The 15750-nt window shown below is 36.9% G+C and overlaps 1 protein-coding gene across 1 annotated transcript in view; it reads right to left on the bottom strand.

The window, feature by feature from the left end:
- Window positions 1–302: 302 nt before the first annotated feature.
- Window positions 303–15750, bottom strand: part of TFAP2D (transcription factor AP-2 delta) — an 83657-nt gene continuing 68209 nt past the window's right edge. The window contains exon 8 of the mRNA XM_072638430.1: window positions 303–522. Within this exon, the coding sequence (XP_072494531.1) occupies window positions 303–522 (220 nt within the window). The remainder of the gene's footprint in view (window positions 523–15750) is intronic.

The raw sequence follows: 15750 nt of genomic DNA, 5'->3' as shown, positions 1-15750 counted from the left end.
GCTTAAAACTGTGATGAGGATAATTTGGAACAATAAAATACGTGCACAAAAGGAGTCTATCGCAACATAAAATTAAAAAAAGGTGACAATTTCATCACACGATTACACTGCTGTTTTCCTTTTTTTGTTGTTTTTTTTGTTTGTTTTGTCCTTTTTTTGTTTTGTTTCCTTTTTTTTTTCAGAGGGGTAAGGGAGGGAAGAGATTTGGTCCACTGAAGATTAGTCACCCTCAATGATATATATATATTAGAAAAAAATAATCAGCAGCAAGACTCTCTGGAAATAGATTCTGTTTGATGTAGCTAGTCTGTCTTTTCTGTTTTGCCCTCTTTCACGGCAGCCTCTGAAGTTTTCCGCAGGGGGGCTTTCTCCGAGTTGGCATGTCCTTGGCCAGAATCCGCTGCTCCACCGTTTTTGTGTGCCGTGTGTTTTTCCAAGTAGTTCAGCATTTCACTAAGGACAGTTTGGAAAGTGCTTAGGGCTGCACATATTGCTGGAGTCCCAAAGCCATGAGTGATCAAGCTAGAAATGAAAAGAAGGGAAGAGGGGTTAAGGTGGAAGGATTTTGCATCAGTGTCCCCCTTTTCCATTGAACAAGTCCAAATCAATAAGCATTTATTGGCCATTTTTCTTACTTTTGTCTAGCACTCTGTTAGTGATTGTAGTAAATAGAAAAGGCCTGTTCTTGAGAAGTTTATGATCTATTTAGAAAACAGGAGACTAGATGTATTTGTAATTATTCAGAGGCATGTTTATCTTTTTTTCATTTGAGAAGAAACTAAAAAAAAATCTCAGATGTGGAAAAAGTGAAAACACTTTTAAATTTGTACAGCATCTTGAGCTCTTCTATACGAATAATGTTTGTATACTTATAATAATACTTACAAGTAAGAATAATGCTTATATACAACACACGCATAATAGTTACAAAATATCCAAACCATTAGTGGATATTTTATGGGAGATTTATGGAAGCATAAGACAAAAATCATAGTGGTTAAGGTATGGATACATTGCAATCTGCCATGGTGAAGGAATACCCACATTGAGAAAAGCATGGATTCACTGAAGTATATGAATGCAGATATAGTTATGGGTGTGTGTATGTACACAAACACATACTTATGTATCAATATAAATGTTTTATATAGATATAGATATCTGAACCTATGTAGATATACACATATATGCACACACGAATATACACACACATACATATATGCACATATCCACATATACATGTGTACACATATGTAATGCATGTATACATGTATATCTATACCTATCTCGTATCTCTTTATATCTATCAATCTATATTATATATATTCATATACACACATATATACATACATACACACACACACATACATATACAGCAACTAGGTGAAGTAGTGGATAGATCACTGAACCTGGAGTCAGGAAGACTCCTCTTCCTCTTTCCGCCTCTGACACTTATTAGCTGCGTGACCCTGGGCAAGTAACTTAAGCCTGTTTGCTTCTTTTCCCCATCTGTAAAAATGAGCTGGCAATGGAAATGGTAAACCGCTCCAGTATTTTTGCTAAGAAAACCCCAAAGGGAGCCATGAAGAGTCAGACAGGAATGAAGACCAACAGTAGATATACATGTGTGCATTTGTATCTATGTATGCATGTGGGAGCTCATGGTAGGGAGCCTATTCCTCACTTGTGTTGTATATCTTTTTCAGTTTAGAAAGCTGAAATATGAAGATGTTGCATATCCTGAGCCATTTTCATGTAGTAGATAATAGAGCTGAAGGGCTAGACTACTCCTTCCATAACTGATTCCCAGTTTGGTTATTTGGACTCTAAGCCAAATTGAGAAATAGCTAGCTTTTGTCTTTGATTCTTTTCCTTTATTCATTTGACTACTTTTTTTCTGGTCATTTCTCTCCTTCAACTCCTACTGCCCTCTCTTTGGCTGCTTCCATCTTTCTGCTGTAATATCTTACCAGCTTTCCATTGGAATGTTAAGGTCCTTGAGGACCTTAAGGTCCTGTTTCTGTCTTTTTTTTATATCCCTGATGCATAGCCACACTGACTAAGTGCTAATTAAATACTTGTTGAACACTGAGGAAGCTAGGTGGTACATAGGCTAAAGAAATGGGGCTGGAGGCAGAAAGACCTAAGCTCAATTAAGACCTCAGACACTTGCTAGTTTTGTGACCTTGGACAAGACACATAACCTATGCCTGCCTCAGTTTCTTTGAATGCCAAATAAGCATAATAACATATATCTTCCAGGGTAGTTGTGAAGATTAAACAAGATAATATTTGTAAAGCTCTTAGCCCAGTACCTAGTATATAGTAAATGCTTAATAAATTCTTGAACAGCTAGATAGCACAGTGGATAGACTGCCAGGCTTGTAGTCAGGAAGACTTCTTTTCCTGATTTTGAATCTGTGTGAACCTGGGCAAGGAACTTAACCCTGTTTGCCTTAGTTGCTTAATATCTAAAAAGGAGCTGGAGAAAGAAATGGCAAACCACTCTAGTATCTTCACCAAGAAAATCCCAAAAGGGATCACAAAAAGTTGGACATGACTGAACAACAATAACAAAATAAATTCTTGTTTTCCCTTTCCCCTGATTGTTGACTAACTGATATAACCTATTTCCCTGTCTTGTGCTCTAGAGATTGATTTATCTGTTAAGTCACAGTGAATCATAGTAGTTTTAATGAGATAGTCTAGCTCTTTTCTAGTATGTTAGCTAGCTAACATGTTACTATTTTCTGCTTAAATAATTTTAGAACAATTCTTTAAGGAGCAACCCTTAAGCTAGGAATTTTAAGCGTGATAGATAAGATAGTTTTGGTTAGGACACCTTTTGGAATCCTTTTGAAATCATCTCCAAGCCCCACGTAGGTGGCAGTCTGTGCTTCTGGCCTTCTCTGAATCAATTATACTTATTCCACACATACCTACCTACCTGCATAATCTCCCATCATTAGAGAGTAAAAATGTCATAACTGTGTTATTTTCATTTTTTTCAGGAAACAAGATGGTCCTGTACTTGGAGTTGCACAGAATCAATGTTAGTGAAATACTAACTAGTTGGACTACATCCATGACTTTGTCCCCCAGGGGTCATTCAGAGCAGAATGGACACTCCTTTCAGAATGTGGGAGAACTGATCACAATCACATTTCCGGTCTGGAATAATGATTGAAGAATCTCTAATATAGTAAGTGGTGAATCTAGGTACCAAATAGATTAGACAGGTGTCATGAGCTTTAAAGCAAGAAACTTCATGATATGCTGTCTAGTTCCACTTTAAGATTTAGATCTGGTTTTCAACATCGAATTCAACCCAGAATAAAATGCTGCTAGACAAGCGCTTCTTAAACTTTTTCCACTTGCGACCTCTTTTCCTGTTTCGGCAGTGTTAGTTGGCATTGTATGGTCTGAGTGCATGAGCAGTGCAAAGTGCGCATGCTTTGTGTTCAGAACCAAGGCTACAATGAAGTTGTGTGATGCAACCCTGGCAAGCACTACCAGAAACACCTTGGATTCTTTACCCATTTGATTTTTAATTAATTTTTTGTCATTGTAAGTTCAGAAACCTTTTACTGTTAAATTTTTCAAGACCTCACATGAGGTCATGACCCCCAGTTTAAGAAGCATTGCTCTAGACATTTTTATTTCCCTTCCTCCTCCTCCTTCTCCTCCACATCCCTTTCTTCTTCTGGCTGTGGAACAGTAATCAATCGATACCATCACTGCTGGGAAGTACAAGTGAGTTAATTGTTCTACGGCTCAACTCACCACCTCTAGGACTTGTCAGACCAAAACACCCCTCCCTGACCATCGCTCTTCTATATGTGTTGTCTTGCTCAATCACAGAGGTTTTCAGCCTTTTATGTTGGCAATATGATATGAAATAGATTCTTTCTCAAATAAATTTTTAAATAATTAAAGCCAATGCTAAATTAAAGTAAAAGATTAGTGAATAATATTTGGTTATTTTCCTGTCCAAATTCACTGGGCCTGCTGAAATCTTTCCACAGATTCCTTGGAAGTCCATGGACCCCAATTTAACAACCCTGATTATTAGACTCCTTGAGGACAGAGACTGTTTTGATTTTCTGTTTATAACCCCAGTGCCTAGCAAAGGGTCTGGCACACTGTGTTTAATAAATGTTTTTCATTCATTTATTCATTCATTCAAGAGAGGATGGTGGATGATGGTGGCATATAGCACTTTAAGATTGGTAAAGCCCTTTTACATATGTTGTCTCATTTGATCCGCCCAACAACCTTCTGAGGTATGTGTTATTAATATCCCCATTTTACAAATGAGGCAGAGTGAGTTTAAATGACTTGGCCAGGGCTGTGCAACTAATTACGTGTCTGAAGCAGACTTTGAAATCAGGTGTTCCTATTTCCAAATTCAGCACTCTAGTCAGTGCACCTACAAGCTGCCTCTTTTGGGGTTACAATGAATTTTACTTCACTCTAGGTGACATGATGCATATAGCACCAGATCTACAGTCAGGAAACTCTGAATTCAAATCCAGCCTCAGATCTTTACTAGCTGTGTGGCCCTGGGCAAGTCAACTTAACCTCTGTCTGAATCTATTTCTGGCATCATACTGGACTTATTGTTGAATATCATTGATATCCTGGGACCCAGGATCTAAGATAACTGACAAGAGCCGAGTTTGTAATCTAGAGTTTGTATGACTGTGGCCCATTCCTGCATTTTGTTTTAATATTCTGGGTTGATGTTAAAATAAAACTTTGCTTCTGATTTGGGCAAATCTTGTCAAGTGGAAGTTACAATTACTGACAGATTTGTAGTTCCATATTAATGATATATGCTACTCTGTATTTGTCACTATCAGAATAGCTTGGAAGCTGAATTTTATTCTCTATACTGCTGCTGACTGAAGAGGTACAATCCATTTCACACACTTAGGCCTCAATCAGCTCCTCTGTACAGTGAAACTCCTTCTAACCTGTTCCTTTTCAACAAGATAAAACCTTCTTTTGTCATACTCCACTGATGAATGTCATACTACCAAGTTAGAGATTATATTACTTTTCTTGCATTAAGATTTCAGGTTGACACTCTTTATTGACTATACTCTGTGATTCTATTAGAAACAATGTGGGATATTGGATAGACAACTATCATCACAGTCAGGACAACCTGGGTTCAAGTCCCACTTCTGACATATATTGATTGTATGAACCTGGGCAGGTTCATACACTTTTCAGTGCTCTAAGTTAGGGCTTCCTAAACTTTTCCACTCAATATCCCATTTGCATTTTGGCAATATTTGTTGGCATTCCATGGCCTGAGAGCATGTGCATTACAAAGTGCACATGCTTTGTGTTCAGAACCAAGGCTGCAGTGAAGTTGGGCAATGTAACATGGGCAAGTGCTTCCACAAACAGTTGGATTCACTATGCATTTGATTTTTAACTAATTTTTCATCATTACGTGTTTAGAAGCCTTTTATTGCTTCTAAAGATTTTTTTTTTACCCCAAATAGGGTTTAAGTTTAAGAAGCGCTGTCTTCCTCCCTAAAACTTTATGTTGCAGAACAGTTGCTGATGTCTCTTGGTAGGGGGAGTTGCCACACTGGGAGTTAACCATACCAATGAAATCATTGGTCAGGAAAAATAAAGAAATAAAAAGAAATAACATTCTTGCTGAAAAATCAGCCAGTCTGAGCTTATATGCTTCCAGTGACTGGGGCAGCTAGGTGGTGCACTGGATAGAGCATCAATGCAGGAGTCAGGAGGACCTGAGTTCAAATCTCACCTCAGACACTTGACACTCACTAACTGTGTGACCTTGGGCAAGTCACTTAACCCCAATTGCCTCATCCTGGGTCATCTCCAGTCATCCTGATGAATATCTGGTCACTGGATTCAGATGGCTCTGGAGGAGAAGTGAGGCTAGTGACCTACACAGCCCTCCCTCACTCAAAACAAAGTCAAGTGCAAGTCATGTCATCATTTCTCTGATGGCATGGTCTTCTTTGGCAACGAAGGATGAGCACACTCTTCCAGTGACTGAAAGAAAACCTCACTATCTACAAAAGTAACTCATTCCATTGTTACATAACTAAAATTATTAGACTCTTCTTAAATTGATCTGAAATCTACTTCTCTGTAACTTCCACGTAGTTCAAATTTTCCTCTCTGGAGCCATGGGGGGAAAAATCTCATTACTCTTGACCACTTTCTAGATATTTGAAGATAGTAGTCTTGTGTCCCTGCTTTGATACTTCCTATCCATGTGCCTCTGGGAAAATCAGTAGATCTCTCTGACCCTCAGTTTCCTTACTTATAAAGTAAGAGAAGGTGGCAACAATTGTGTTACATATTTTACAGGGTTTTTGAGAAGAGAGTCTTTTATGAATCTTAAATATTTTAGAAATGTAGGCTTGTGTTATGATTATAAGCTATTATTATATATTCCCACTAAATCTTCTCTTTTCCAATCTAAAGATAACCAGGTTTTTTTCAGCTGCTACTCATATAATATGGCTTTGAGTCTCCTCAGTATTCCTAGTCTCCATTTTCTTAACACATTTCAGTCTGTCAATGTCCCTGCTAAAATGTGGCACTCAGAATTGATCATAATACTCTAAGAGAAGTCTAAGAAGAATAGGACTATTTTTCTTTTGTTTTGGACATTTTGCTTCTATTAATAGAGCTCAAGAATGCAACATAAAGTGAAGAGAGTCAAGAGAATGATTTATACCAGAACAACATTTAAAGATAACCCACTTTTAAAGAACTCTGACCAATGCAATAACTGCCCATGATTCCAGAAGACCAATTCAGAAACTACCTTCCTCCTAGAAGAGAGGTGATGGACTCAAGATGTAAAAGAAGACGCTCATTTTTAGACAGGCACAATTTGCTGTACTTGAGTATTATGCACATTTTTCTTTTTCCCCATCTCAATGAGAAAGATGGTGAGAGAAATTTTAAAAAATAGTTTTTAATTTTAAAAAGCTCAGAAGAAAACAAAAATGAAACAAAAGTTTGCCTTTGCTTCTTTTGATTGCTACAGCACACTGTTGTGCCTGTATTGACTTTATAGCCAATTAAAATAGCTGAAGGAAGAGCCATATGGCTCTTTCACATGAACTGTTGTCTGGTTGTGACTCCCTGATGTTATACTTCTTCAGCTGAGGATATTTTTTAAACCTGAGCATAGAACTTTACATTCAGCTGCTTTGGATTTTATCTTGTTAGATTTGTTTCATAATTTCAGTTCAGATATCTTAGGATTGTCATTCTGTCGTCCAATGTCTCCTTCCCAATTTTCTCTCATCCACAGATTTGTTAAGCCTGCTAAAGTTTCTGACTTTTTAAAAAAGTTGAAAAGTTAGGCTATAAGACAGAAACCTAATCAGGGAAAGTAGCATAGAATATGGAAGACAAAATCAAGCAAACAATAGATTCAGTGTCAAAGGCTGGTTTTACTCCAGTCTCTGTCTAGCTGGCTTTGTGGGACATTGGGCAGCTTCCTTAGCCTCCTTGGTAGGCCCCAGCTTCCTTATGTGAACAGTCAAGGGATGGATTTAGATAGTCTTAGAACTCCTTTCAATGTTAAAATATTGAAATACCTGTTTTAATAAGGACTTTTTTTTGCAGGTTGATATCAATCTATTAATCTTTGTATCTGTCTTCTTATTTGATCAGTAACAAATCTGTTTGTGTACATGTGTGTATGTGTATCTATGTATGTATATATCTATACTGCTGTTGTTGAGTCATTTTAGTAATTTTCAACTCTTTCTGACCCCATTGAGATTTTCTTGGCAAAGATACTGGAGTGGTTTGTCATTTCCTTCTCCAGCTCTTTTTACAGATAAGAAACTGAGGCAAATAGGGCTAAGTGACTTGCTCAGGGTCACATAGCTAGTACCTGTCTGAGGCTGGATTTGAGCTCAGGTCTTCCTGATTACAGGCCTAGCAAGCTACCATGCTACATACATACATACATACATACATAAAGATGTATGTGTATATATATATACACATATGTATATACACACATATATGTATACATACATACATGTACATATGTATATACAAACATAGCTCTACAAAATTACTCTGAGTCTTGGTGAAACTCTGACATATGATGTTTACAACATTTCTCTGATCTACCAATCTAGTAGTAGTATCAAAAAAAGGGAATTTAAGCTAGTTTGACATAATATTTTTAGTCAACCAGTGTTGTGTCCTGGAGTTATCACCACTTTTTTTTTTCTTCCGTTATTCACAAGTTTTAAAAATAGGGAATGTATATATATATATATATATATATATATATATATATATATATATGTATATATATATATGTATAGATAGATAGATATAAGATATATTATATATATATATATATATATATATATATATACATATCAAGCTTATAAACCCCATACTAATCAGTACATTTGTCTGTCTTCAGTCTTCTGGCACTTCTATTCCTCAGAGAATATTAACAGTTCCATTAATCATATCAGTGTGTTTTTTGGTCCATTAGAATGTAATCCACCCATATCAGGGGAGGGACTCATTTTTAGTTGCTAAATCTTCGCTTCCTTTTTTCTCACTCATCATAGATTTCATTTCCTTCTTAACTGTGTATATTCTACTCTTTTAAGCCTGAGTGTTATTAGCTTTGACAAAGGAATTGAATTTTGCATGTCTTCATATTCCTAGCACTTAGCACAATGAGGCTAATAGTGCATGCTGAACCAAATTGACTATCAAGGCCCCATCACTAAGATTCTATGAAATATAAATGGGCTTGAAAAGATGTTTTTCAAAACATCATGGACATGGGGCATGGACACAAATACTATATGGATTTTCAAACACCATATATCTCTATAAAGAGAATTTATCTTGGACTTATTAACCAGCTAAGAAGTAGCATGAGGTTATGTACAGAGAAGTTAACCTGACCTTGGAGTGAGGAAGACCTGGGTTCGTATTCTGACCCAACACATACCAGGCATGTCATTGCAGGCAAACCTCTTAAGTTTGTAATGCATTAAGAATTTAAATTAAACAATTTAATTCCTAAGAATTTAAGTTGCAAAAAAGTTGCTGATCTTAATGATAGGGGGAACTTCCTTACATTAAAGAAATTATATGTCTAGACCAAAGAAAGTTCAGCTGACCATGGACTATCCTACACAGGAATCACATTAAGTAGTATTATCTTTGAGTCTAAAGGTAAAAGGACTGGGCCTGTGATTTTACTGATACAGGAAATTCTCATGATGAAATTCCCTCTACGGATCTTATAGAGCTTCCTGGTGCACTGAAAGGTTATGTGATTTGCTCAAGGTCACACAGGAAGGATGTTCCAGGGACAGGGATTGAAGTCAGGTCATTCTGGCTGTAATGCCAGCCCTTTATCTTTTATGCCACACTGCCTTTTTCTTACATGGCAGTTGATTTTGAAATACAATGTTATATGAATTCAGCTAATTTAGTCTTCTTAGCTACTAATATCATCTACTCCTTGTGGCCTGAAGGTAATTCTGATTTCTGCAAGACTATGTTAACAGAGTGCTAGCTCTGGCAGGACTTTTCAGCTTCAAGTCCAGGTTCAATGAAAGTTTCTCTTTCTGTTAGGTGATTTCTCTTGATAATTTAGGAAATCGTCACATTTCTGAAACCATTTGGAAATCCTCATCATCAGAAAGTTATCCAAGGGGAAGTGAATTACTTGGTTATATTGCTTTGCTTAGCAAAGTTTAGTGGGATGATGGCATGCAGTGATGGAGAGATAGGATGTAGTGGATAGAGCACCATGCCTGGAGTCAAGATCACAGATCTCAAGCTGGAAAGGACCTTAGAAATCATAAGCTCTCTTCATTTTACAGGAGGAAAAACCACATATGAGCATGTTGGATGTGTAAGATCTTTTCTGTCATGTCTGTCATTAAAGAAAACTAAATATACTGAAACAAGAGAGGAGAATTGTAGTTTTAAACAGAGAATAACTTAGGTATCTTCTAACTTCCATAATAAAACCAACTCTCAAATATTCACATGGATTGAGGTAAATATTAGTATAGCTAATCTCATTCCCAACTCCAATATTTACTACCTCAGTGACCTTAAGCAAGTTATTTAAAAATCTGTATCTCTGGAATTCAGTTTTCTCATCTGTAAAAGTGAGGGACTTATACAAGATGGTCCCTTCCCTTCCATATCTTTCTCTGTCCCTCTCTTTTCTCTGTGTCTCTGTCTCTCTATCTCTTTGTCTCTCTCTGTGTCTGTCTGTCTTTTTGTTCAAATAGTTTTCACTTCATGTAAGTGGACCGTTCTACAGACCTCTACTTAAAACAACTTTTACCAAATGCAAATTTGCCCTCAGACATGGGGGAAGAGAAAGATGGAGGGAGGAAGGAGAATGGCACATGGTTCAAGGACTCATGAGGATCATGCACAGAGAATGAAAAAGCAGGAAGAGGAACACATTGGAGCTGGGGGAACAAATATTCAGGCTCAGCCTGAGGGAAGACAGATCCCTAGGGACCTGAGAGGTAGCCAAGTGGGCACAGTGGGGCAAAGGTCTCCTCTCTCAGAGCCCCCCAACTCTGGGAGACACAGTCTTTTCCTTAGTCTGGTCTTCTGTTTTCACTTTTTACATTTTTTTTTTGGTGGTATAGGGTGGGAGGTTGCAGAGAACCTAGTTGAGGGGCAGAAGCAGGGAGAGACAGAGAGACAGAGACAGAGAGAGACAGAGAGAGAGAGACAGAGAGAGAGAGAGACAGAGAGAGAGAGATAGAGAGAGCATAGTACTGCACAGTAAAGAAAAGATAGGGATGTTTCTAAAATTTGGATTTTTTTCAGAATTCTTTATATAAAGTCAAATTTTCAAAATATGAATTTACATAAAGCAAATGATCCTATTAAGCAGTAGAAAATTCCCAGATAATTTTAATATGGTTGGTTTGCCTTACTAGAGTCAAATAGATTCTTACTAGATTTAGAGCTAGAAAGGACCTCAGAGACTAGTCACAGTCCCTTAATTGTATAGATTAATAAGAAAAGCAGTTTTATACCTTGATTTTTTTGGAGGGTGGCAAGGCCTGGAAACCAACCTGGGATGTAGAGTTTGACACAGAAATCTACAAAATACATACTTAGAACTAAACAGATTACTGTCCTTCTCAGCCCAGGTTAAGAGCTAAGGTTCAGAGAAGTGAATAGACTGAGTCAAAGTCACATGAGCTGCACAGAGAAGCCACTATTTAGTTTGTAGCTCTGGTGAATGATGAGACTGATAAAAATAGTTATAGAACAAGGTACATGGACAGGTAGGTGGCACAATGAGTAGAATGGGCCTGGAGTCAGGAAGACTCGTCTTACTGAGTTCAAATCTAACCTCAGACACTTACTAGCTGTGTGTCCCTGGGCAAGTCATTAATGTTAGCCTACATTTCCTCATCTGTAAGATGACCTAGAAAAGGAAACAGCAAACTACTCCATTATCTTTGTCAAGAAAACCCCAAATGAGGTCATGAAGAGCTGGATACAACTGAACCATGGCACCGGACCAAGGTGTATAGACAGAAAAACTCATAATTCTACATTGACAAATTTGTGAAATTTGGTTAAACTAAACAAAGTTTAAGGTTAGTCAAGTCTAGAAAGCAAATTTGCTTTTTGTTTTTAATACAAAAAACCATTGCCCCTAATTTTCCTTTCTGTTCTCTCTCTGTTCCTCTGAATTCCAGCTCATTGATTTCGTTTTCTTATTATTAATGTCACACCAAGGAGTAGGAAAACTCTGAGAAATTATGAAAAGCAATAAAATCACCTGCTGAGATGAACCACACTTTATGACATCTGATGATTTTTACAGAAAATATGATTTACATTTAACACTAGTCTTTTTTTCTTTAGTCATTACTTTTATAACTATTATGGTAATTATCCGTTTAATTTTGATTCCCTAAACACCCTTTGTCTGTGCTTCATTGGGCGGTTCCGGGATAGCCTAGAATCAAAGGTGTACCTCCTAATTTCTGCGTGGTTGCAGGAAGACAGAATGCACCTTTTCCTAAGTTGTCAGTGAGAAAGATGTCGGAGAGAAGTGACTGAACCAGGAATTTCTATCTAAATTACTATGCAACTATCTTTCTTTTTTACCCTTAAGATATTTCTCTTTTGTGTGCGAAATGGATCTCTAACTCCTTTTGGACTAGTTAAACTTATTAAAGTAATAGTTATAAGACTGGCCTTTTTTTAAAGGGAAAGTGTCATAGTGGTACAAAGAACATAAAGTATATTCAGTTTCAGAATGTCTTTCATCATCAGGCATTATGTATAGGTAAATAGATACACAGAAATTTAAGTCACTAAGAATCTATGACTATGGTTCCTGTAGTAAAAAAGTCTTTGGCTTTGTAGTCAGCATATCCAGCTACTTTATCTTCATCTATAAAGTACTTTGAAACTGTACAAGTGCTATATTGGGTAATATCCAATTTGAATGATTAATTTACTATTCATCACACAAGAATACTTTTGACTTTTTCTTTGGATTCAGGCAAAGCAAGTCTATTTCTAAAATATTTGAAAAAGAACTTTTAAAAAAGTGATTTCTTGTAGGCTAACTTGTGGAGCTGTAGTTTTTTGAGAGGCTGGAAATAGCAGTCTCTTTTGTATATGTCTATACATGGATGTTACATTGGTAAACCCAATGAAACAAGCAACTTGGTCACTTTGGAGGCTGATTCTCATCTTTTAGAATAAATCAAGTGACAAGTGATGAACCTTGCTACCTGTTTAGATGGATTGGCCAAAGTGAATTCATAGAATCATAGTTCTAAAGCTGGTAGAGACACAAGTCATCTAGTTCAGTCTCCTTATTTTACGGAAAAGCAAACAGGTCCAGAGGGAGGAAGAACTTTGTTTATAAAGGTAGCAAGTTTATACAGGAGGCAAGTAACAGCTGGTATTTGAACCTAATCCTTCCACTGCAAATTGAACATGCTTTCTGCCAGCTATAACACGCTGCCTCCTTGAATTTGTGTTGGAGTGAGGAGAGCTGTTTTGACACTTAGTATGTTATCTTCATGGACACAGGACTTTGAAAATTGTTAAAGCATTATACATATGTGTGTGCTACATGAGTTTATACCCAATTTGAATAATTGGTGTATTAGCCATCTGATAATTTACTTCATATTCAAGGAAAATAAACCTATTCTTAAAAATGTTTTTAACCATATTGTTTATGCAGCTACAACTGCCACCTCAGTGGAATTAGAAAAGAATGGAAAGAGGAAGACTGCAGGAGAAGAAAACGAATAACAACATACAAGTGTTCCATAGACTGTGAAGAGGCTGTGTCCTTCTATGCCAACAAATCCTGGGGAGAACATTACTATTCCCTTGAAAGGAAGATGGATGTGCTGGGCTTTGAAGGCATGGTTTTCTCATCCATAAGATGAAGAGGTTAGCTACATGATGTTTGAGGTCCCTTTCAGCTCTAAATCTACAATTCTGTGAGCCTTAATTATGCATTGTTTTTATCACAAAGCAATAGCATAACTTTAGAACAGTTAGTTAAAATGCTGCTCCACATAAAATAAGATGCCTTCAGCTTTTTTGGATGACATGAAGTCTAGGACCCCCACCCTTTCTCAGATTGTTGCTTACATGCACAATTGAAGGAAATATCAAATTTAAATGAGAAGTTATTGAAAATTAAGATGTAATTTTTCTACCAAACTTATGGACCCTCTGAAATCTATCCACAAACCTCTTGGGGTTCCATGTACCTAAGGTTAAGAATCCTTGAAATGGCCAAACTTTCCATCAAAGCAGAGAAAGGGCAAATGGTGATGCTCACCTCCAGAGAATGCTTGCATATCTGATTCTCTCTCTATACACACCCATGAATGTGGGTTCCTTTCCTCTCTTACCTATAAGTTCTTGCAACTAAGAGTTCTGTAATTTTGTTCTTTAAATTCAACGCTAGGTTATAAACAAAGCACCAATGCCTTTATCTCCTACCTTCAACTTATTCCATCACATTATCAAACTTCCACTTAAAAACAACTTATAATTTTAGACACTGTAGTTTTCAGTTTAGGTCTTCTGGGAGCTTTTACTTTTTTAATCAACCCAAAACTAAAGAGTCTGTGATCCAGAACTTGTGTTTACCTATAAACTCCAAACCTGCTATTCAGCACATAATTCATCTTATATAATGAAAGGCTCTTCCCTTTGGCAGAAGAGGCCAAAATTATTATTCCTTTTCCCTATTCTATACTTTTTTTTGGATATTTAATGAGATTTGTTAAAGGATCATGGCATGATGCTATAAAGCTCTTTCAAGGATACTGCTGATTTTCCTTGTTGGGTAAGTTTTATTATCCACCCAAGTGAATCGTCTCGTAGCTCTTTAAATTAAATCATTAAAACTATTAAATTAACTTTCTGCAACATGTCAGCCAACAAATTCCTGTGGTTCCTCAGCACACCTGAATTTCTTTCATACAGGTCTGACAGAGTTACTTTGTCCCTTTGCCATGTATTAATGAATACATTAATAATTTAATATCCGTTAAAAAGGAAATGAAAGTTCTACCAATGCTTTCCATTGGACATTGTGTCACACAGCAATCTTTGTCAAATTTGGTTAAATTTTTAAAATCTTTTTTGGAGGTGGTGGTGTTATTGGGCTAAGAAAAATGTCTACAAAATTGAGAAAAATTAAGAGCATGTGGTTCATTTTTTATATTTAAAACAATTTATCTTGTAAAGTGTCTACTTGCTGTTGGCAATTGATTTTTTTAATTTCCCTTTTATGTAAATGAAACTGACATACACTATTAACATCCTGATATAGAATTCTGCTTATTTTTGCAGCAGTCTAATGAATTTTTGTCACTGGCTATCTTTCACTTTCAAGTACTGCACAATAATGTAATACCAGGAGAATCATTCTCTACTTCTCTAAGTGGATCAGCTAGTCTTATGTCCAGCTGTAGCTAGAGACTCAAACCACATAGCTTTAAGTGACTGTCAGCAAAATTGTTACTATAAAATATAAGGGAAAGAAAAAGAAAAAAACAAACAAACCAAAAATGCAGTGGTACAAAGTGAGGAGGAACATAGAAGCTCCTATGAGGCCACGCTCTTTTAGAACCAATGGCACAGGGGTTTGGTTAGGCCTCTCATCACTGAGAAGATGCGCAATACTTAGGTATAAGTCACCATGGCATGTTCTCTATCCTGTGGAAAAGAGTAAAAAAAAATCTTCCCTCCTTCCTTGCTGCTCTCTTAGCTTTATCATAGTCTATGCTGGTACACTGAGTAGGGGAAGGGAGAAAAGCAGGGCAAAGAACAAATGGGTTAAGTAATGCTTACAGATTTCTATGAAGTCAGCTAGGTAGGGTAGTGCACAGAATGTTAGGCCTGGATTCAGGAAGACTCCTCTTTGTGAGTTCAAATCCAGACTCAGACACTTGCTAGCTATGTAACCCTGGGCAAGACACATAACTCTCTGTTTCCTCATCAGCAAAATGATCTGGAGAAGGAAATGGCAAACCACTCTAGTATCTCTGCCAAGAAAACTCCAAATGGGGTCATGAAGAGTCAGACTTGAATAAAAACGACTACAGAATGGATTTCATAACTCCAAAGTTGCAACATTGGCTTATTATAAAAAGTAGCGACTAATTAAGTTGACACAGCCAAAGATTTAGAGCTTAGAGAGGA

The sequence above is a fragment of the Notamacropus eugenii genome, chromosome 2, assembly GCF_028372415.1.
Source record: "Notamacropus eugenii isolate mMacEug1 chromosome 2, mMacEug1.pri_v2, whole genome shotgun sequence".
Taxonomy (NCBI): domain Eukaryota; kingdom Metazoa; phylum Chordata; class Mammalia; order Diprotodontia; family Macropodidae; genus Notamacropus; species Notamacropus eugenii.
The sequence above is the reverse complement of the archived record's forward strand: the minus strand, read 5'-3'. Positions and strand labels throughout refer to the sequence as shown.